General features: G+C 34.5%; 1 protein-coding gene across 1 annotated transcript in view; it reads left to right on the top strand.

Annotated features, from left to right (window-relative positions):
- Positions 1-21,862, top strand: part of ZPBP (zona pellucida binding protein) — a gene marked incomplete at its 5' end in the record, with an annotated part of 157,299 nt that overhangs the window by 56,799 nt on the left and 78,638 nt on the right. The window contains one exon of the mRNA XM_004694483.2: positions 10,725-10,801. Coding sequence (XP_004694540.1) covers positions 10,725-10,801 — 77 coding nt within the window. The remainder of the gene's footprint in view (positions 1-10,724; positions 10,802-21,862) is intronic.

Below are 21,862 nucleotides of genomic sequence, written 5' to 3'. Positions count from 1 at the left end.
TGTCCAATTTGTTTGCATATAGTTGCTCATAGTATTCTCTGATTATTCTTTTGATTTCTGCTGGGTCTGTTGTGATTTCTCCTCTTTCGTTAATGATTCTATTTGTGCTTTCTCTTGTTTTTTCTTTGTGAATCTGGCTAGTGGCCTGTCTATCTTGTTTATTTTTTCCAAAGAACCAACTAATATTGATATACTGGCACCTACATTTGCCATTTTGGTCCTTCTATATTTTTATTCCTTGTTTTGAACTGTTTTTGTTCATTATTCTATTGGTTTGAGGGCTTCTTCTAGTAGTTTTTGAGTGGAGGTTTAGTCTTGATGAAATTGTGGAGTTTCTGTTTGAGAATGTCCTTATTCTTTCTTAGTAGAGGAAGGAGAGCTTCACAGGGTAGAGTATTGTTGGTTGGCATTTAATGCTTTGGAGTTTGTTGAGAATGTCCCTCCACTCTCTTCTTGCCTGCAGTGTTTCTTTGGAGAAGTCTGATGTCATCCGGATTGGTTTCCCTTTGTCGGTTATTTGTTTCTTTCCTCTTGTCATTCTCATTACTTTTCTTTGTCTGCAATCTTGGAATTTTTATTATGATATGTCTTATCTGTTCTTCTCCTCTCATCATGGTTATTTGGGGTTCTTCTTGCTTCTGGGATGTCTACTTTCATCTCCTTCTTCAAATTAGGGAAGTTCTCTTCTATTATCTCTGTGAATATTTTCTTTACTCCTTGGCCTTTCTCTTCGCCTTCTGGGATACCTGTAACTCTAATATTTCCTTTCCTAATGGTGTCAGATAGCTCTTGAAGTGTTTTTTTCATTCCTTTTCCTTTTTACTTCTCTCTTTTTCTTTTTTAATTCTCTTTGTTTCTGTCTCTTCGATGTTGCTGATTAGTTCTTTCATTCCATCAATTCTTTTTTCCCAGCATTATTTACCTCTCATAACTTTTCCCAGCATTCTTTATCTCTTCTAGTGACCTTTTCATTGCCTGCATTTCTTGTATTTCCTTTTTTAATGTCTCTTTCTTTCTTCAGTTCACTGATTTCTTGTCTCATTTTTTCATTTCTTTGATTAATTTCCTTGTTTGCATTCTTCAACTCCTGAATGGCTTGCCTCATTTCATTTTGTTTGTTTATCATGATGATTCTGTATTCTTTTTCTGGTAGGTTGAACAGTTCTTCTATTTCTTTGTTGGTTAATGCTGACTGATCTTTTTGTGTTGAATTTTCCCCCCTGTGGACTTCCTTGAATGTTTGTTTGTCTTCTTTTCCCTGTTGTGTATTTTCTAATACTTTCTATTCTTTAGGATATGTAGGATACGGTGTTGCTATTATTGACCGGCATTTTTTTTGGATGTTCTTTCTGTTATGGCTGAGGGACTTCCAGACACTTCAGTTGTGGAGGGTATTCTGAGTTGTGTTATTTTTACCTCCCCCACTGTGTGTAATTGTGTATGTCTTCTCAGCTGGTAGCAGTCTCTTGTGTTGTTCACCCTGTTCTGTAACACGTTGAGTCCATGCTTCTGGATGGTGTCTGTTGATCTTTGTAGCCTTCGGATGTCTCAGGTTCCTTCTATATTTGGTGTGCCCGTGGTGGTTATGATATATTAGAAGTGGTGTAGTTTTTCCTGGAGCTGGGTCTGTGGCTGAGTTGGTGCCTGGCTTTTCTTACTTTCTATGTACTTTGAGCCTTTCTGGCTCACAAGTTTTTGGGCCTCTGTTCTGGGGGTGTGATCTCCCCTTTACCAGAGGAGTGCAGGGGAGTGCCAGAGGGCTGAAATCCTCCCAGCTGAGCAGGCTGCCAGTCCTCTCTCTGAGCTTTCAGGGCTCTTTGTGTCTCATCCAAATGGTCCCTCCCTGAGTAGTGGCTCCCCACTGCCAGAGGTCCTCTCACAGAGCCCAGCTGTATCTCTTTAACTCCAGGGTTTTACTACAATTTTTGTGGGTAGGTGTGGTAACCAGGTAAACCCCTGAGGAAGTCTCCCCATTTGAGGCACTTCCTAGGGCCTCTCTATGTTGAATGTGCCCATGCAAGATTGTTAAAATTGCTACATTATCCTAGGGTTGGGCCTGTGGTTGGGTCTCACCCCCCCGCAACAGCTTGGGGTCCACTCACCCCAACTGGTGTCTCAGTTTATATCCAGGGCTTTCTCAGGGCTGCTGGGGCAAAAGTCAGCAACATGTATCCTTGGGTCTCTGGTTCCAAGCTGCAGCCTTTTCCACAATTTGGTTTCCTCTCCCTAACTGAATTGTCTCAGTTTATCTCCAGGGTTGTAGCAGGGCTGGAACAAAAGGTTGTGGAGCAGCCTCAGCTGTTGCCTCAGGCAGTTTCCTTCTGAAGCACTTCCTGCTGTCTGGGCACCTAGATTTTTAAAGGAGCTGAAGGAGTAGGAAGCTGCTGGTGTTCCCTGATCAGAGTTGCAGCGTTCAGCTAATCCTGCCAGTGCGGCTTCCCTTATGGAAACTCCACTATAGCTGGTTCTCCCTTGGTTATTTTCCTTCTAGTGAGTCCACGGCATTCTCATTTGAGTTGAAACTCATAGCATGTAAATCTGTAGTCCGTTTTTATATAATCCCATACAAGTTTGGATGTAGTCATCTCAGTGTCTTTATTCTGCCGCCATCTTGCTGGTTCCAGAGCTGGTTGAGCTAATCAGTGGCTTTGAGAGGCGCCCAGGTGCTTCGATGGGGTCTGCAGTTTCAGTGGTTTTTCCCCTGTACTCAGAAGTTGCGGATCAAATTTGTAGTCTTTCCACAGCCTGGGCTCCACTCACTGAGCTGAGCCGTCTCCCTTCACCTCCCACGTTTCGTGGGCGGGCAAAGAGGCTCCTGCAGCCCACTGAACTTTCAGGCACCTGGGTTTTCCTGGGATTTCCCAGAAGGGAACTCCCCAATTGCAATTTCCCCTCAGTTATCTACCTTCTAGTGAGTCCAGGATGTTTTCGTTTGGGTTGAAACTTGCAGTAAGTAAGTCTATAGTCCTTTTTCAGTCCTCAATTCCTATGCAAGCCAGACACAGTGATCTCGGAGTTTTTACCCTGCTGCCATCTTCCGGAAGTCTTCTTTTTAGTTGTTTTGTAATGAGATAAATTGATCTCAACATCACTATATCACCTTGTTGATGACGTCATAGCCATGTTTTGATTTATTAGTGATTCTGAACAATTTTTCATATGTGTATATGCTATCTTGAATATCTTTTTAGAAAAGTGTTTTGATCCTTTACCCTTTTTTTTTTTCCATTGTTGAACTGTATAAGAATTTTGGAATTTTGGAGATGAACCCCTTGTCAGTTTCTAATATATAAGATTTTCTTAAAAATAGCTTTTATTGTGTCCTCCCTTGTGGTGCAACATTTTAAGCACAGCAGTTCTAAGCTAGTTCTATCTCCTGTCATGGAGTTGACTTGACCGCTGCTCCCCTTAGCCATGTACTTGTCAGTCTGCCTGTTCTGCTCCCCACTCTATCTCTGGTGGATCCTCTCACCTTACCTGCACCTCTGGCTTGTATGTCAGTTCTGTATGATAAATAAATAAATATTTTAAAAATTATTGCGTTAATACTGGTTTACAGTTTTGTTTCCATAATAAAAATGAAAGATTCCTTCTCCCCCTTTACAGACATCATCATAGTGTATCCACCACCACATAGCCATCATCGACCAACCATAGACCCTGTGCTCTTCCTTGTTTGTTCCCTCTTCTTTTCTCTTCACCTGCCTCTCTGCTTGCCAACATTTCACAGTTAGGTTTCAAGGCCTATTTTTCTACTGTGACTTTATCTGACCCTTTATTTTATTTTTTATATTCTGCTTGTAAGCACATCTGGTATTTCTTCATTTCAGTCTTCTACCTGAAAAGTGCTTTTGCCAGTATAATTGTATTTTGCTTCCTAACATTGTATTTCATTTTGAGTTTTTGTGATTTTTTAAAATATATTCTGTGTCTTTGGTGAGGAATGCTATTTCTGTTCCTGAATTTCCTTTCACCTGCATGTGTGCTGACCTTGTAGTAGTTCTAGCATTTTTAGTTTTTTTTTGAAGTTTTTGTATGATAGGTCCTCTATTTCTTTAATCTTTATATTTGTCCCAGGACATCTGCCCTTCTCATTTTGCTTTTCTGTCTAGTGTTCAGATGTGTGTGTGTGTGTGTGTGTTTGGAGCAGTGCGGATTGAGTTTTGGATCTCTTGGTATGAGATGGGGGTAGGCAGGAAGGCTGGGGCTTCATATGCAATCTCAGTTTGAGGAAGAAGTTGGTCACCTATTCCAACCTCTTTTTTTTTTTTTTTTGTTCAACAGAAAGCCATATTCTGTGCATAGTTTGTATTAACTTCCCAACCTCTTTGCTACTCCTTTCTGCTGTGTAAAGCTGTACATGTCCACATGATTTGATCTCAGTCAACAGGGTTTCTTGACCTAAAGGTCTTGAAGGGACATTCATGAGCCTAAGAAAATATATACAAAGTACTGCATTTGTGAGTATGTTCATTTTTTCCCCAACAAACCAACTCTAGATTTGGTAAATTCCATTTTTCTCCTATTCTCATTTATTTCTGTTCTAATTTACTGCCCGTCTCAGTCTGTGAATCTGCTGTTGAAACATCCTATTGAATCCTCTATCCATTGTATTCAACTCTATTGCTTTTTGATTTTTTTAGTAGTTCTGTTTCTTTGTTGAAAGTTTGCTTTGTTCATATACTATTTTCCCTAATTTTGTTTAGTTTTCTATTGTTTTTTTTAGGATAACAAACAATTAATAGTATTATTCTGAATTCTTTGTCAGTTTGTAGATACCCATTTCTTTTGGATTGGCTATTGAAGCTTTATTAGCTTCTGTTGGTAGTGACATGCTTACCTAATTTGTGATTCTTGTTTCTTTGAGTTGGTATCTGCATATTTGAATGATCTCCCCCAGCACCGCCCCCAGAACTATAGGTTCAACTGTATTAATCAATAATTAAGTCATCTGTCAACCCAACTAGGGGTTCTGAAATGGTTCTCTGATAGTGTCTTATAGTAGATAGTGCTTGCTCTCTATGTGTCTACTTGGAAGAACTCATTGATATCAGGGAAGGTGTTGCTTATTCACCACTCCTATGGTGTGAGTCTGCTGGTTGAACTTCTTGTTCAAGTGGGGACACTGGATACAATGCCTGATCAGACAGGGATAGTAGCACTGTTCTGAGAACAGGAGGAACTACCAGCTAAACTCTATATTCAACTCTGTCAGGGTGAGTTTGCTCACTGTCCCCTGTCTGGGTGTTAGCACAGGACTGTACTTTATTGCATAAGACTGCCTTCTTCCTCTTTTTAAAGAGTTGTAATTTTTTTTGGTGAGTGGTAGGATTCTTCAGAATTTTCAGATTTTAGGCTTTTATTACATATATAATATAAAATATCTTATTATATCTTTGTACTTTATGTATAGTTTTTATATGTGATGAATACCAGACTCATGCTAGATATATTTCTACTGTTTTGTTGATTATCTGCACATTTTTAGTAGCATTTATTTGTTGTGTGTACTAAGCCTTTATTAGATATTCTTCCATTTTTCAGATTGTCTTTGTTCTTTCTTATTGTATGTGTATGTGATGGAGACTAGAATTTTGTTAGATATATTATATATAAATATTTTCTGATTTATTTCACTGAGCATAATCCTTCTAGTTCTATCCATTTATTACAAATGGCAAAAATTACATATTTTTTGTTACAACAGAATAACAGACCATTGTGTATACATGCAACATCATCTTTATTCATTCTTGTGTATACATGAAACATCATCTTTATCCACTTAAGTGTTGTTGACACTTAAGTTGTTTTCTCACCTTGACTTATAAATAGTTCTACAGTGAACATAGGAGTGCATGTATTCCTTCAAATTAGTTCTTTTGTATTTATTATTTTGGTGGAAACTGTGTTTAAGGGATCATCTGAGAGATCTATTTTATATTATTTTCCATAAAAATGGAACAAGTCTACATTTCCACCCAAAGTGTATTAAAAGTGGTAAATTTTTCTCTGTTTACTTGTCAACACTTGTTTGATTCTATTAATTCATGTTATTATGGATGTGAGATGGTATATCATCGTAATTCTGTTTTACATTTCCCTGATAAGTAATTATGAACATTTTTTTTCATGTACCTATTGATCATCTGCTTGTTATCTTAGGAGAAATGTCTATTTGAATTTTTTTACCCCCTTTTTTATATTCTCCCCAAGTTTATTTTTTTATTTTTTTTTTTACTTTTTTTTATTAAAAAGTTTATTTTTACATCATTTTGCCCAAGTTTATTTTTAATTAATTAGTTAATTTGTAATATTTTCTTTCTTTTCTCAGGTATAATTCCCATAAAATTTCCACCACCAAAGTCATCCATGCACCATCATTATAGTCCTTTTTTGTTCTTCCACCCTCACCCTGATCTCTTTTTCCTTTTTTGGATCATTTCTTTCTTTCTTTCTTTCTTCTTTTTTTTTTTTTTTTTAGTGCTATATGTATTCTTTGTAAATCCCGAATATTAGCTCCTTGTCAGATATATGAGGTGCAAATATTTTCTTCCATTTGATAGAGTACCTTTTGGTTTTAATGATTCTTTTGCTGTGCAGTCACATTTAAAATTTTTTTTTATTTTGTTTTCTTGCTTTTGTGCCTAAGTCACCACTGAAGTCATTAGTGTGCTTTGCCTATGTTTTATTCTATGCATTTCACGGTTTCAGGTTTTACATCTGAGTTTTAAATAGTGTTTTAAGTTAATTTTTGTATATGGTATATATTAGCGTTTTAATGTATCATTCTTTTGCATGTCAGTGCCCATTTATCCTAGCACCATTTATAGAAGTTACTTCACTGTCTTCATTGTATATGCCTGGCACCTTTCTTGGAAATTAGCTGTCCATTAAGTGTGGCTTCATTTCTGGGCTGTTAATTCTGTTTCATTAATCTCTGTGTCTATTTTTATCTTTTGCCACATTTACTTTTTCTATTTGAGCTCTTTTGTGGTTCTGTAAAAATGTAATACTTGTTTTATTATTTTGAATACTTACATTGGAACTTTGATAGGGACTGTTGAATTTACATATTTCTTTGGGTGAGATAACCATTTTAACAATGTTAATTCTTCCAAAGCATAAACAAATACCTGTCTACTACTTTGTGTCATATTTTCTTTTAAAAATATCTACAGTTTGTTTGTTTTTGTTGCAGGTCTGTTACATCCCTGTTAAATTTATTCCTAGGTAATTAATTATTTTGATTCTAAATGGTATTATTTTTCTTCATATCTATCTTATTATTTTTGTATAGGAGTGCAACAGACTTTGTTTATTAAATTTGTAGTGTAATACTTCACTGCATTTACTTCTTACTTCTCAAGTTTTAGTGGCATCCTTACAGTTTCTATATTTATTATCTTATTCTCTGATAATATATTGTACTACTTTTCCAGTTTGGATTCCTTTTGGGCTAATTACTCTGGACTAATTACTCTAGTTAGGACTTCTAGTATTGTTTTGAATTGTGGCAGTGTGAGTGGGTATATCCTTGTTCTTATACATTATCTTATATGAAAAGCTTTTCATTTTTCATCATTTAGTATGTTTTGCTTGCTGTGGTTTTATTTTTTTAATGATCTATTTAGTATGCATGTAAGAACTGGGGTAGAGGCCAGAGGTGCGGAGCCTAACAGTATTCACTAAAGACAGAGTAGGGAGCAAAACGGACAGATCTACTGACATACACTACTGAGGGGAGTAGCAGGCAGGTCTGAAGTCTGCTATGCTTATGTGAGTCATTTTCCTGGTCAAGGGAAACTCATGCTGCAGTGGCTTCAGACAGCTTCATAGTGTGCGGCACTTTAACCTGTTGTGCCACAGGGAAGTCCCTTGCTGTGGGTTTTAATATATGACTTTGTTATGTTCAGTTGTATTCTCTTTTAAGATTTTTTATCATAAATCTGTGTTGGATTTCTGTGCATCTATTGATATTTGTTGTTATGGTAGTTTATTTTGGTTTATTTGTATATATGGAGTGATCCTTGCATTCCTGAATAAATCCTTTCTGGTCTTAATGTGATTGTTTAAATGTATTGTCAAATTTGGTTGGTTAAGATTTAATTGAGAATTTTTATTTAGGGGATATTCATTTGGAGTTTCATTTTGATGTTCTTGTCTGCTTTGGGTAAAAGAGTAACATTGTTCTCATAGAATCTGTTTCCTCAAATTTTTGAAAGAATGAGAATACATATTAATTCAGCTTTGAAGGCTTAGAATTTAGTTATGAAACTGGGGCAGACTTTTTTGGTGGGGGGGCTTTTGTTTCAATTTCTTTGATGTATTTGGCCCTCTAGGTGTTGTATTTCTTCCAATTTTGCCAATATAACTTACCAAAATATATAGGACACAGCAAAATTAATACTGTTAGGGAACTATATATGAGTTAGTCCTAAGTCAAGAAATAATAAAAATCTTAATCTCACCTTATATTTTATAAAACTAAGAAAATGAGAATACATGAAGCCAACAGCCACTAGAAGAAAGCAAATCATAAAAATTAAAGTGAAAATAAATGAAATAAAACTACTTTGTCCAATATTTACTTCCTTGGGGTCAGTTTTGTTATTTTTTTCCTTCAAATGATTCATTGCTCTTCTCTCATTCTTTGTTTTTACATGCCTTACAGTTTTTGTTTTTGAAAATTTTATATTTTGAATATTATAATATAGTACTGTTGAAATCATATTCTTTCACAAATTTTGTATTTATTGTTTTTCATGTTGTAATTGTTAGTGACTTTTGAAGCTACTTTTGTAGATTATTTTTTGTTATGAGCTATGAAGTCAATTTTCCCATTGAATTGATATGATTTGATGCACATTCTTTAAATAATGTATTTACTCAATTTTCATTGATTTTACATTCATTTGTTTACTGCAAATACACAACCATTTTCCAGAATTCCAAAAAACTTCAATTTCTAAAATGATTTGTCCTAGTCTCTAAATTTTTAATATTGGGCAAAAGTAAACACTTTAATCATTCTCCCATACTTGTCCACTGAATTTTTCACCTTTATCTTTTGTGATCTAGTTGCTATTACTATTACTTTTGGTTTCTAAGGCCACAATCTTGGAATTATCTTCAATTTTTATATACCTAGTAACCAATATTTGAAGGAATCTTATTGGCTTACCTTCAAAATGTTGTAGAATTATCTCGCCCACTCCTCTGCTATTATTTTAGTGCAAGCTACTGATATATTTTGGTGAGATTACTACAAAATTCATAATATTAAAATTTTCTCATTTCAGTGTGAAAATGCACATTTAACATTACATTCAATGTTAAATCAGTGGTCACTTACTTATTTTTACATATCTGTAAATTTTATTGGGCGCAGGCATGTCTTGGTTGGTCTCAATTGATTATCTGTCATATTGTGGATCAAGCTTTTCTTATTTGGGTGTCTGTGCTCCATGTATTTTTCAGTCTAGGAATATGTGCCAAATGGTAGGAGAATGAAAATGGGAAGCTTTGTTTATTGTGATTAGAGAAACACATGAGGGCAAATGGAAGCATATTAAGACCAAGACCCACAATTTCATACTTTCACTTTCCTCCCTGGCCAATGGCAGTCACATGGTTAATACTAAAGTTACTCAGTGATAATCTTTTCAGATTGATGAGATGGCAAGAATATGAATACATAGAGAGTAGGGAATCAGGACCAATAGTCTAATCTGTCATACTATTCTTTCATGTTATTCCACTTCTAAGAATCTTAGAATGGATTCATTTTCACTAAGGATATGAACCAACGTGTAGTCTTACAGTGGTTTACACGGTATACCTCATGTAACCATTTTATTTCATTTCTTTTGCTGACTGTTCTCTAGTCAGATTTTGCTTCTTTCTGTCCTTCTAGCATTACATATATTATTCTGTCTTGGAGTCCTTATACTTTCTAATCTCATGGGTAGCTCTTAGAACACCTACATTTTTTGCTCAAATATCATTGTTATAATCTAATTAAAAATTGAAACCATCACACATTTTCAGATCCCATTCCCTGATCTTTTCTTTTCAACACAATTATCACCTCATCATAAAGTATATTTATGTATTGATTATTGCTTATTGTTGTTCTTTTTTCCTGCAATAAAATATATTTTCCAAATGGTAGGGATTTTTTTCAGTATTTATCACTTACATATCCCAAGCTACTTAAATAATTCCTGCCTTAATTAGACTTATGAGAATTCTTTACTAAATAAATAGATACATACATACATACATACATACATGAATTATTTTTCATTACCATGGCTTCTACATAACTTCAAAATCTCAGACTTTCTCCAGTATTGTCATCATGATTTATACTTTATATAGATTGTTTTAATTTATTCAGAAGACATAACAGTATTGTATACAAATGAGTGATGAATGAATGTATACACACTTATAGGCACATATAATTATGTAAGTTAAAATAATTCCATTTAAAAATATGAGATGAATAATCAAACTGTTGAGAGTTTGATTAATTCTTAGTTTCACTGTATAAGTGCGGGTTTCCTTGTTTATACATAAAATTTCCTGGCATAGGTGTTTAACTGAAAAAAGTGACTTAATATTTAGAAAATTGCTTAATTTAGTAATGAAAAAATAAATATTTAAATGCTGTGATACAGTACTTTAGCCCTATGATAAAATGTATTATATATTCTCAGTTTCATCTCTAGATACTGACAAAGCATCTAAGCCATGTGTAGATCATAGTTGTGAATCTTCCAAAAGACTATCTAAGGTACGTTATACGAAGCTGGGGGTATGTGGGGGGAGAAAGAATATATTCAGTGTATAAGTAAGTGTCTGAGATACTATAAAGCAAATCAGACTTCTACATTTAATGGTGCTAATAGTAAAAATAAATATAAAATATTAAAAGAATTTAATAGTTAATGGTTTTATGAAATACTTTGAAATTTGCATTTTATAAACATGAACAAAGGTGATTCTTCTATTTGGTTAGCGTTATTTGCTATTATTAATTAAGTTACAATTATTAGCAAGGTGGAATTTCCTCCATGTTATTTTTACCAATATTACTTAGTAAATTTTATCTATAATATTCATTAGCTGTTGTCATGTTGCTTTATACCTGGCTTTTTATGCCAGAACACCCAGGAAGCAATTTATTTCTCTCTTTTCATTATACTTAACATATCCTTTGTTAGGATTTTTTTTTATATATATTTATTCATACAGAACTGGGGTACAGGCCAGAGATGCGGAGGGTGAGAGGATTCACCAGAGACAGAGCGGGAAGCAGAACAGGCAGATCGATGAAGTACACTGCTGAGGGGAGCAGCGGGCGGGTCAGGAGAGGTCTGCCACGCCATGTGGTCACCTCCGGGGCAGGTGGGGATCGAACTCATGCGGAAGTGGCTTTAGTTTCTCAGTGCAGTGCTTTAACCCGCTGCGCCACCAGGGAGGGCCCCTTTGTTAAGATTTTTAAGGTAATATTTTCTCATCTCAAACTTGGTTAAAAATAGTATCAAATATTGGAATATATAATGACTTGATTGTAACCATTTCCCTTGAAGTTCATATTAAAGTCAATATCATCATTTTTGCACAGTGAAATTAATTCAAGATAAGTTTTTAATATTTGTATTTTCCAAGTCTCATAAAGGTTAGGTTAAGTTATCAATTCATATGTTATCCGTTACTCCTATTAGAAAATTCTGTAAGGATTAGTTTTCATTTTGGAGATAGGTATTTTTCTTTACTTCTTATAGAGGACTTCATCTCTTTTTTTTAAAATAATATAATAGTTTATTTTTACATCATTTTGTGCATTTTTCCATCTCAGTTGTAATCTCCATGGTCTTCCCATCCCCAGATCACCCATGTGCCATCATCATAGTCCAATGCATTTCCCTCTCCCCACTGTTTTTGATCCCATTCCATGCTCCACCTTCATAAAATGTCTGGTATATAGCTGTGCATTATTATTATTTTCTCACCTGGTCATTTTACTCTTGCTATGGGTGAAACCATCCAGTATTTTTCCTTTTCTTTCTGGTTTATTTCACTAAATATGATCTTCTGCAGCTACAGCCATGCCTTTTATCCATTTTGAATAGATTTTCATATATGGTGTTATATAATGATCTATTTTCATTCTTTTGCATGTGGTCCAATTTTCCCAGCACCTTTAATTGAAGAGATTTTCTTGTTCTCGTTTCTATTCTTTGTTCCTTTGCTGTGTATAGTTGTCCATATATGTGTGGTTTTATTAATGGGCCCTCTATTCTGTTTTACTGGTCTGTGTGTTATGCTGCATTTATGATAAATTTATAGTAGACTCCCTTTTAATCGAGAACACACTAGCTGTTTGGTTGTTCTGTGATTCCATATGAATTTCATCAATATTTGTTCCATTTCTTTGAAGAATTCTATTGAGATTTTTATTAGTATTGCATTGAACCCATAAATTGTTTTAGGTAGAAAGGCAGTTTTGGTAATGTTGATTCTTCCAATCCATCTTTACACTTCTCGTCTTGTATTTTTCTAAGAGATTTATTTATTTATGCAGAGGTGTGAGCGTGAGAGGATTCACCAGAGACAGAGTGGGGAACAGAACAGGTGGATCAACTGAAATAAATTGCTGAGGGGAACAGTGGATGAGACAGGAGAGGTTTGATGCACCATATAGGCTAATTCCCTGGCTGGAGATAGAACTCTTGCTGCAGTGGCTGTAGACTGAACTACAGCACTCTTCACAGTGCTGAGACTGAACCCCTTGCACCACCAGGGAGGCCCCTGAGTTCTATGTATTATAACTGTGTTTTACAATTTCCCTTGCTTACGTCATTCACTTTTTTTGCTAGGTTTATTCACAGGCTTTATGTGTGTGTGAGAGAGAGATTTTAAATGCAATGATTGTAATTTCTATCTCTTCAACCACATTGCATATAAGAAGACTGTTGATTTGTGTGTTTGTGTTGATTTTATAGCCTGCCAATTTGCTGAAATGGCTTATTGGCTTTATTTTTCTGGAGATTTAAATGTTTCTCTGTATGTTATGTTCTTATTTACAAATAATAATAGCATTACTTCTTCATCCCCAATAGGAATTGCTTTTATAGCTCTGTGGTACCTAATTGCTTTAGCTAGAACTTCTGATACTATGTTGTTAGTAGTCATGAGAGTAGTATTGTTTTATATCTGATCTTTGGAAAAGCTTACAGTTTTCACTATTGAGTATGATACTAGTTATGGGTTGTTATATATAGCTTTTATTATGTTAAGATATTTTGCATATATCTCTAGGTTTTCATCATAAATGGAAGCTGAACATTATCAAATTCTTTTTTATTAATTATTGGCATGATTATATTGTTTTCATTTAATTGTTGTTTTGAATTACACTGATTTATTTTGGGATTTTGAACAATCCTTGTATTCCTGGTGTAAATTCCACATGGACATACTATATAATCTTTTTAATGCTTTGTTGGGTTCAGTTTGCTAAGATTTTATTGAGGATTTTTGCATCTGTGTTCATTAGGGTAATTGGTCTGTAGTTATCTGTGTGTTTTCTCATTTATTTTGATATTAGCATAATGTTGGCCTTATAAATTGTGTTGGGAAATACTTTTTCTCAATTTTTTAAAATGTTTGATTAGGGTAGGTGTTAGTTCATCTTAAAAGTTGGTAGAACTGGCCCTTTCTGGTGGCGCAGCAGGTTAAAGCACAGTACTAAGAAGCTTAAGCCACTTCTGCATAAGTCTGATCCCTGCCTGCCCTGGAGGTGACCACATGGCTTGGCAGACCTCTCCTGACCAGCCCACTGCTCCCCTCAGCAGTGTACTTTGTTGATCTGCCTGTTCTGCTCCCTACTCTGCCTCAGATGAACCCTCTCACCCTCTGCATCTCTGGCCTGTACCCCAGTTCTGTATGAATAAATAAATAAAATCTTAAAAAAAAAAAAAAGTTGGTAGAACTTGCTTGTGAAGTGTTGGTCTGGGGTTTTCTTTGGGGGATGGGAATTGTGATTACTCTTTCAATATCCTTGCTTTGATTTTTTTTTTTTCAGGTTTCCTTCCCTATTCAGTGTTGGATAATTGCTTTATTCTCAGAATCTTTCTATTCTTTTCTTGATTGTTGAACTTGCTTGCATATAAGTATTCATAGTAATCTGTTTTCTGAATTTCTGCAATGTTGTTACTTCTCTTCTTTCATTATTTTATGAGTTTTCTCCATTTTTTTCATAGTGAGCCTAGCTATAAGTATGTTAATTTTGTTTATTTTTAAAAATAGCCATATTTGGGGTTTATTGATCTTTTTAGAATGTCATTGACTTCTATTTCATTTATTGGTTCTTGAATTTTTATCACTTGCTTATGTTAGATTTTGATTTTATTCTTTTATTTCTAGTTCCTTGAGCTGAGTGGAAAGGTTGCTTATTTGGGGTCTTTCTTGTTTCTTTTTGAAGGTCTGCATTGCTGTATCCCTTTTTATGCTACTTTGCTGTTAAACATTCTGGAACGTTTAGTTTTTGTTGACATTTGTCATGAGGTATTTTGGATTTTTGTTGACCCATTGGTCTTTCAGTAGTGTTTTGTTTAGTTCTCATGTATTAGAGCTTAATCTTGGTTTCTATTTGTAGCATGATTTTCCCCTGCCTTCTTTTGAAAATCACTTAAGATTGTTTTTCTAACACTGTGCATTGAGCCTGTTTTTATCTTTGGAGCTCAAGTGGTTCTCCTGGGGACAGCAGAAGGTTGGAGTCTATCACCAATTTTTAAAAATCCTTTTTATTTTTCATAATGGAATGTCTTCCCTCAGGTGTGATAACCATAGTTTCCCCATCACCAAATTCCCAAAGTCCCCCACCTTACTATTTTCCTTCTATTTCTTCTTCCAGCTTTTCTCATCCCTTCTCACTCTCCTCCTTCCTCCCACACTGACTGCCTCAGATCTACAGTCTCTTCAAGGGTCAGTCATACAATGTATGTTTCTTTGGTTTTTCTAGACTGCAGATAAAAGTGAAACCATCTTGTATTTTTCTTTCTAGCTCACTTCATTTAGCGTAATCCCTTCCAGTTTCATACATGTTGCTGAAGTTTGCATGCGTAAATCTTTTTTTGATTGCTGATTAATATTTCATTTGGGATATGTATCTCGTTTCTTGATCCATTCATTCATAATCCAGCCAGATTCTCTGTGCCTTTTCACTAGTGATTAATCCATGAACGTTTAGAATGATTATTAATAATTGAATGTCTGTTAATGCCATTTTGTCTTTAATTTTGTAGTTGTGTATTAAGTTTTTGTGTTTTTCTTTTTTGGCTAGATCCTCAAGTTCCTTTAAATATTTCAGGGAGGGAAAGTAGTTTTTGAAAATTCCTTCAGTTTTTCAGTTTATTTCTCCCTCTCACCTAAAAGAGAACCTTGCTTGGTAATTTTTGCTTTTTAAGTTTCGTGATCACATCTTTCCATTATTTCCTTGTCTCTAGTGTTTCTTCAGAGAAGTCTGATATCAGCCTGACCTAGATTCCTTTGTAAATTACCTCTTTCTTCCTCCTAACCAATGTAAATATCCTTTTCCTTGTCTTGAATTCTTGGACTTTTCAATATGATATTGGTGCTGACCTCATTTTGTTTGGCTGTCTGGTGTACTACTAGCTTCCTGGATTTGTACATTCACTACCTTTTCCAGGTTTGGAGAGTTTAAATCTATTATTTCTTTAACTATATTTTATATTCCTTTTTGTTTAGCTTTGCCTTCTAGAATGTACATTATTATTATCTTGTTGTTGTTATTCCTTATTTGTTTCAGATCATTCACAATTTTTTTTGACTATTTCTTTTTCTTCTTCCATCTTGCCTTTTTGTAAATCTTTTATCTCCAAACTCAATGATTTGCTTTTCCATTTGGATTGTTCTACTTCTTTTGTTCTCTAATATTTTCCTCTTATACTTTTAATCATTTTCATCCTTAATTCTTTTTCTTTCTTTTTTAAAAGAAAGAAAAATAATTTCTTTCATTTTTTCTTTCGCTGTTCATTTTTTGTATAAAATTTGATTTCTACTCTCAAGTGAAATCCCCATAAAATTCCCAACACCAAGTCATTTATGACTTGGTAGAGACCATCACCATGGTCTCTTGTGCTTTTTCCACCTCTGTTTTGAACCCTTTTTCTTCTCTCCTGCTTTATAGTTCATCTGCTGGTTCTTTCTCCCTCTCTCTCTTTTTTTAAAATGATACCTTCTACCAGTTATATGGACTGTACATATTTTCTCCCAGTTGGTGAGTTGTCTCTGTTTTTATTTTTGTCTCCTTAGCTGTACAGAGCTTTGTAGCTTGACATAATCCCAGCTGTTTATCTTTTTCTTCACTTCTTTGTTTCTGGAGATGGGTCCTGAAAGATGTTTCTGAAATATATGTCATGGAGTATTTTGCCTATTATTTTATGATTTCAGGTCTTACGTGCACATCTTCTATCCATTTGAGTTGGTTTTTGTGTATGTTGGAAGGTAGTAGTTTAATCATTTTATGCATAGTGGTTCCAGTTTTCCTAGCCCCAATTATTAAAGAGACTTTTCTTGTTCCATTGCATATTATTTGTTCATTTATCATGTATTATTTGTCCATAAATGCGTGTCTTTATTTCTGAGTTTTAAGCTTGATTCCATTGGTCTGTTTGTCTATTTTTTGTTACTGTATCTTACTGTTTTATTATTATGGCTTTATAGTATAGTTTGAAATCTGGAAGTGTGATACTGCCATTCTCCTCCTTTTGAAACAGCAAAATCTTGGCTATTTAAGGTTTTTTGTTACTCTATATGCATTTTTTATTGTAGTAGTTTTGCTATTCATTAAAAGAATATCATTGATAAAATATTATTATCAGAATTGCATTGAATCCAGAAATAGCTTTTCCATTCCTTTGTGTTAAATTCTAGTCCTCTTAACAGTGTTTAATAATTTTCTTTGTATAGATTTTTCATGTTCTTTGATAGTTTATTTCCAGGTATCTTTTTTTTTTTTTTGTAAATGTGATAGTTCTTTTAATTAATACTTCTTTAGTCTGATTGTTTGCATATAGGAAGAATATTGATTTTTTGAGTTGATTTTATATCCTTCTACTTTCATAAAGTATTTTTATTATTTTGATTAGTTTTTCTTTATAGAGTTTCACAGGTTCTCTATGTATATTATCATGTCATCTGCGAATAGTGATTGTTTTACTTCTTCTTTCCCTACTGGATTCCTGTTATGTTTTTCTCTTGTCTTACTTCTCTGGTTAGGACTCCCAGTATTATATTTAAAAGTTGAGTGAGAGTGAACATCCTTGTCTTCTTCCAGATCCTCAAGGGAATGCTTTGAGCCTTCATCATTGAGAATTATATTGGCTATGGGTTTGTCATATGTTGCTTTTATTATGATAAGTCATGTTCCTTCTATTGCAATAATTTTGAGGGCCTTTATTATAAAAAGATGTTGAACTTGGTCAAATGCTTTCTCAGCATCTGTTGATAGGGACATGCTTTTTATTTTTATTTTTTTGCTTGTGTTGTATACCTGGAATGAATTCCGCATAGTCAGTGTATTTTCTTTAATAGATTTTTAAAAATTTACTTATGCATACTCTGGATGCAGGCCAGAGTTGTATGGGGTGAGTGCATTCACCAGAGATAGAGTAGGGAGAAGAACAGGTGGATTGGCTGAAAGACATTTCTGAGGGGAGCAGCCAGAGAAGAAGGATAGAATTGCTCTGCTATGCCACATGGGTCAGCTCTTGGGATGGGGATTAATTTTGTGCTGCATTGTTTGTCAATAGCTTTATAGTGCTTAGTTCAACTTAACTCCTTGTGCCACCCAGGAGGCACCATAGTTTATTTTGTTTATGATGCATTGTATGATTGTTTGCTAAGATTTTATTGAAGATTTTTACATTTTTGTTCACTAGGTAGAGTGTCCTGTAGCTTTCTTTCTTTCTTTCTTTTTTTGATTTTTGTGCTAGTGTATTGGTGGCTTTATGAAATTTATTTAATGGTATTCCTTCTTTCTCAGGTATTTGAAAATTTTTTGTATGATAGGCTCTATTATATGTTTGAGCATTTGAAATAATTCATTTGTGAAACTGTCTTGTCCTGGGCTTTTATTTTTGGGGAAGGTTTTATTTACTGTTTGTATTTCATTGCTTATAATTGATTTTGTTTAAATTTTCTATTTCTTCTTTGCTAGCATTAGATGACTGTAAAGTTCTAGGAAATTGACCATCTCTTCTAGATTATTGAACTCATTTGCATGTAAATGATCATAGTGATTCTGATTATTCTCCGGATTCCTGCTATGTAATTTCTGTTCTATTTATTTACTATTTTCTATTTATTCTGGTTTTTCTTTTTCTTCCATTTTTCTTTGTGAGCTACCTAAAGGTTTTGTCTCCTTTATTTTCTTGAAGATTGAAGACTCAATATTGATTTCCTTCTTATCTTTGTTCTTTTCTGTTTTTGAGATGGAGCATTAGGTTATTTCTCTGGGTTCTTTCTTATTTCTTGATTTGGGCCTGTATTGCTATATAATTTCCTCTTATTACCGCTTTTTTGGTATCACATACATTCTAGAAAGTTGTGTCTTCATTGTCTTTCAACTGAGGATATTTTAAAACTTTTTGATTTCCTCATTAATACAATGGTCTTTCATAATGTTGAGTTCAATATTCATGAAATAGGAGGCTTTCTTTCCTTCTTTTCATGTTTGATTTTGAGATTGATGCCTTTATGATAGAAGATAGTATGACTTTACTTTTCATGTATCTGTTGATGTGTGTTTTGTGGTCCACTATGTGATCAATCCTAGAGTACAATCCATATATGCTTGAGAAAAATGTTTATTTGGTATTGTGGGGTGGGTAAAGTGCCCTATAGCTTTCTGTTAGACTCATGTGATCTATATTTAGTGCTTTTTTGTTGTTGTTAATTTGTCATTGCTAGTCTTGCCTGTATTCTTTATTCAGAGATGTTGCTGTTAGCCTAGTTTGTTTTCATTTATAATTTATCTATTTCCCCCTTTCTTAAAAAATATTTATTTATGCATACAGAACTGGGGTATAGACCAGAGGTGCAGAGATGATGAGAGAATTCACTAGAGATAGAGTGGGGAGCAGAACAGGTAGATAGTACACTGCTGAGAGGAATAGTGGGTAAGACGGAGAGGTCCACTGTACTATGTGGGTCATCACTTCCATGGCTGAGATCCAACTAGTGCTTGGGTGGCTGTGACTAGCTTCATAGTGCTGCACTTTAATCCTTTGTGCCACCAGGGAGGGCACTCTCTACCCTCTTCAGCTTCATTGTTTTTTCTTTGTCTTGGAATCTTGGAGACTTGTGCCTTGCTGTAGCTTTCCAAATTGGTTGTAAAACACCTAATTTGGTGTCCTTCTAGTTTTCTTATGCCTATTTTTAATCATGCTTTGAATTTTTAAAAATTATTTCCTTGAATAATTTATCAGTTCCTTTTTCTCTCTCTCTTCCTTCTTTATATTGCCTTTTCTCATGGTACAGTTAGTTCTCAGAGGTTTCCTTAATTCTTTGTATCTTTCCTTCCTTTCCTTTTTTAGTTCTTTTTATATCTGTACCTTCAAGTGTTTGTTCTTTCATTTCCTCTATTCTGTTTTCATGACTTTTCCCAGAATGCTTTAGTTCCACCACTAACATTTGAACATCCTCCAGCTCTTTTATTTTCTTCTTTAAAGATTCATTCTTAATCCTCAGTTTGTTCATTATATTATTCATATCATTCTTTTCTCATTTTGATGTTTTCTTTTCAAAATATTTTATTTATGCGTACAGAACTGTTATACAGGACACAGGTGCCAGGGCAGTGAGAGAATTTACTTCTATTGTGGTAGATGTTGTAAGCTTTAGCTTGCCCTGGGATTCCTTGCCTTTGCAGTCTCCACACTTGAATGGACCACTGTCTGAGCCTGGGATAATTAAGAGTCTTGTGTGGAACACTGCACCATCAGGCACAAGCTGAGGCCTAATCTTTCGGGAGGTGCCCACAAGATGAATGGTATGTTCTGCTTGAAGTGCTAGGTCCCTCTAGATTGTGGCTTGGGAATGCAGAAAGAAAATAAAGAAACAAAGGAAAAATAAGGGGAAAAGAAAGTTAAAAATTAAAAGGAAATCAAGGAGAAAAATGTGAGAAGAACGAAAAGAAGGAAGGAAAAGAGAAAGAAGTATGAGGATGAAACAAAAGGAAAGAAAATAAAATGGTAAAGTGGAGAAAAAATGGAAACAACAAAAAGTGGGGAAAAGGGGGACAGAGTTACATTTTAGGACTCTATGGCTCCTGGCACGCAATACAAAAAGATATGTGGGGCTCTCCCTGGTGGTGCAGCAGATTAAAGCACAGCACTAACAAGCTAAAGCCACTTCAGCAAGAGTTGGATCCCCACCCTGAGGTGGCACTGCAGACCTCTCCTGACCCACCTCCTCTTCACCTGCTGTTCTCAGCAGTGTTCTTCCTCAGTTCTGCCTGTTTAGTTCCCCACTCTGTCTCTGGTGAATCTTTTCACTACACCTGAGCCTCTGGCCTGTACCCCAGTAAATAAATCTTAAAAAAAAAAAAAATCTGTGTTCACCATTGTTTTTAATTGTCAAATCATGGAACCAGCCCACATGCCCTTCAACTGATGAATGGATAGAGAAATTGTGGTGTGCATTACTTAGTAGAATATTACACAGCTTTGAATACAGACAGAATGGAGAGATTCCAGGATTCCAGTGTTTTTCCATAGTTATCTGGTAAGCTAATTGCAAAATACATCAAAACTAGGTGCGTTGACTGATAATTTTAATACTTTCCTTTAGCTTTACTGTTTTTCTGTGGTAAGTCTATACTTTATCATTTGAATAGTGTCATGTATATACTGCTATAGTATAGATACTGACTGTATATATATACTCTAAGGATCGCCTTGTTGTCTTTTAATATCACACCCACATCTTAACCCTCTTCAAGTAAGTACCCTTCCCTAATGCTACATTACTATGCTGTCATCCATTTCCAAGTTTTAATGCTTCCAATAGTGTTTGAAACAAATCCCAGAGAGTACAATCTTTAGTGAGTGACATTTTTCACTCAGCATAGTTTCCTAAGATGATTCTCATATTGGTAGATGTATCATTAATTTGTTCCTTTATACTGCTGCATATTGTTTCATCATGCATATACTAAGTTGTTTAGCAATCAATCTATTAAAGGACATCTCTGAAGTAATCCGAGGTTTTGACTATTACAATTTAAATTTCTGTTAACTTCTATGTATACCTTATTATGAAAATTAGTTAACTTATTGGAGGAATGTTTCTGAGCCTTTTATATAATTTTACATTCTCATCAGCAGTTTTATGAGAGATCCAGTTTTTCTGCATCTTTGTAACCATTTGCTAATGTAATTCATGTTTATTTTAGTCATTCTGACTGCTGTATAGTAATTTATGGTTTTTATTTGTACTTCTCCGATTACTAATAATTATCCTACTTACTGTGCTTATTTTGTCACCTGTCTATCCTTTTGGTGAAAATGGCATTTGCTCTAAATGACTTTTTTACATTTTTGAGGTTAGAAACAAATTTTGTATATTTTAGAGCTAGTAATTTCTTTGATTTGTAATTTTTAAATATATTCCCCTGGACTCTATTTTGTATTTTTTTCTTCAGATGGTTTTTTACTGTGAAAAACATCTAATGTTTATGAGGTCAAATGAATCAATTTTTCTTTTTATGGATTGTACTTTTGGTTTCACATCTCACATAATCTTATATTCTGAAATTACCCAT

The sequence above is a fragment of the Condylura cristata genome, unplaced genomic scaffold (assembly GCF_000260355.1).
Source record: "Condylura cristata isolate star-nosed mole 26May11 unplaced genomic scaffold, ConCri1.0 scaffold00044, whole genome shotgun sequence".
In the NCBI taxonomy this organism is placed as follows: Eukaryota; Metazoa; Chordata; class Mammalia; order Eulipotyphla; family Talpidae; genus Condylura; species Condylura cristata.
The sequence above is the reverse complement of the archived record's forward strand: the minus strand, read 5'-3'. Positions and strand labels throughout refer to the sequence as shown.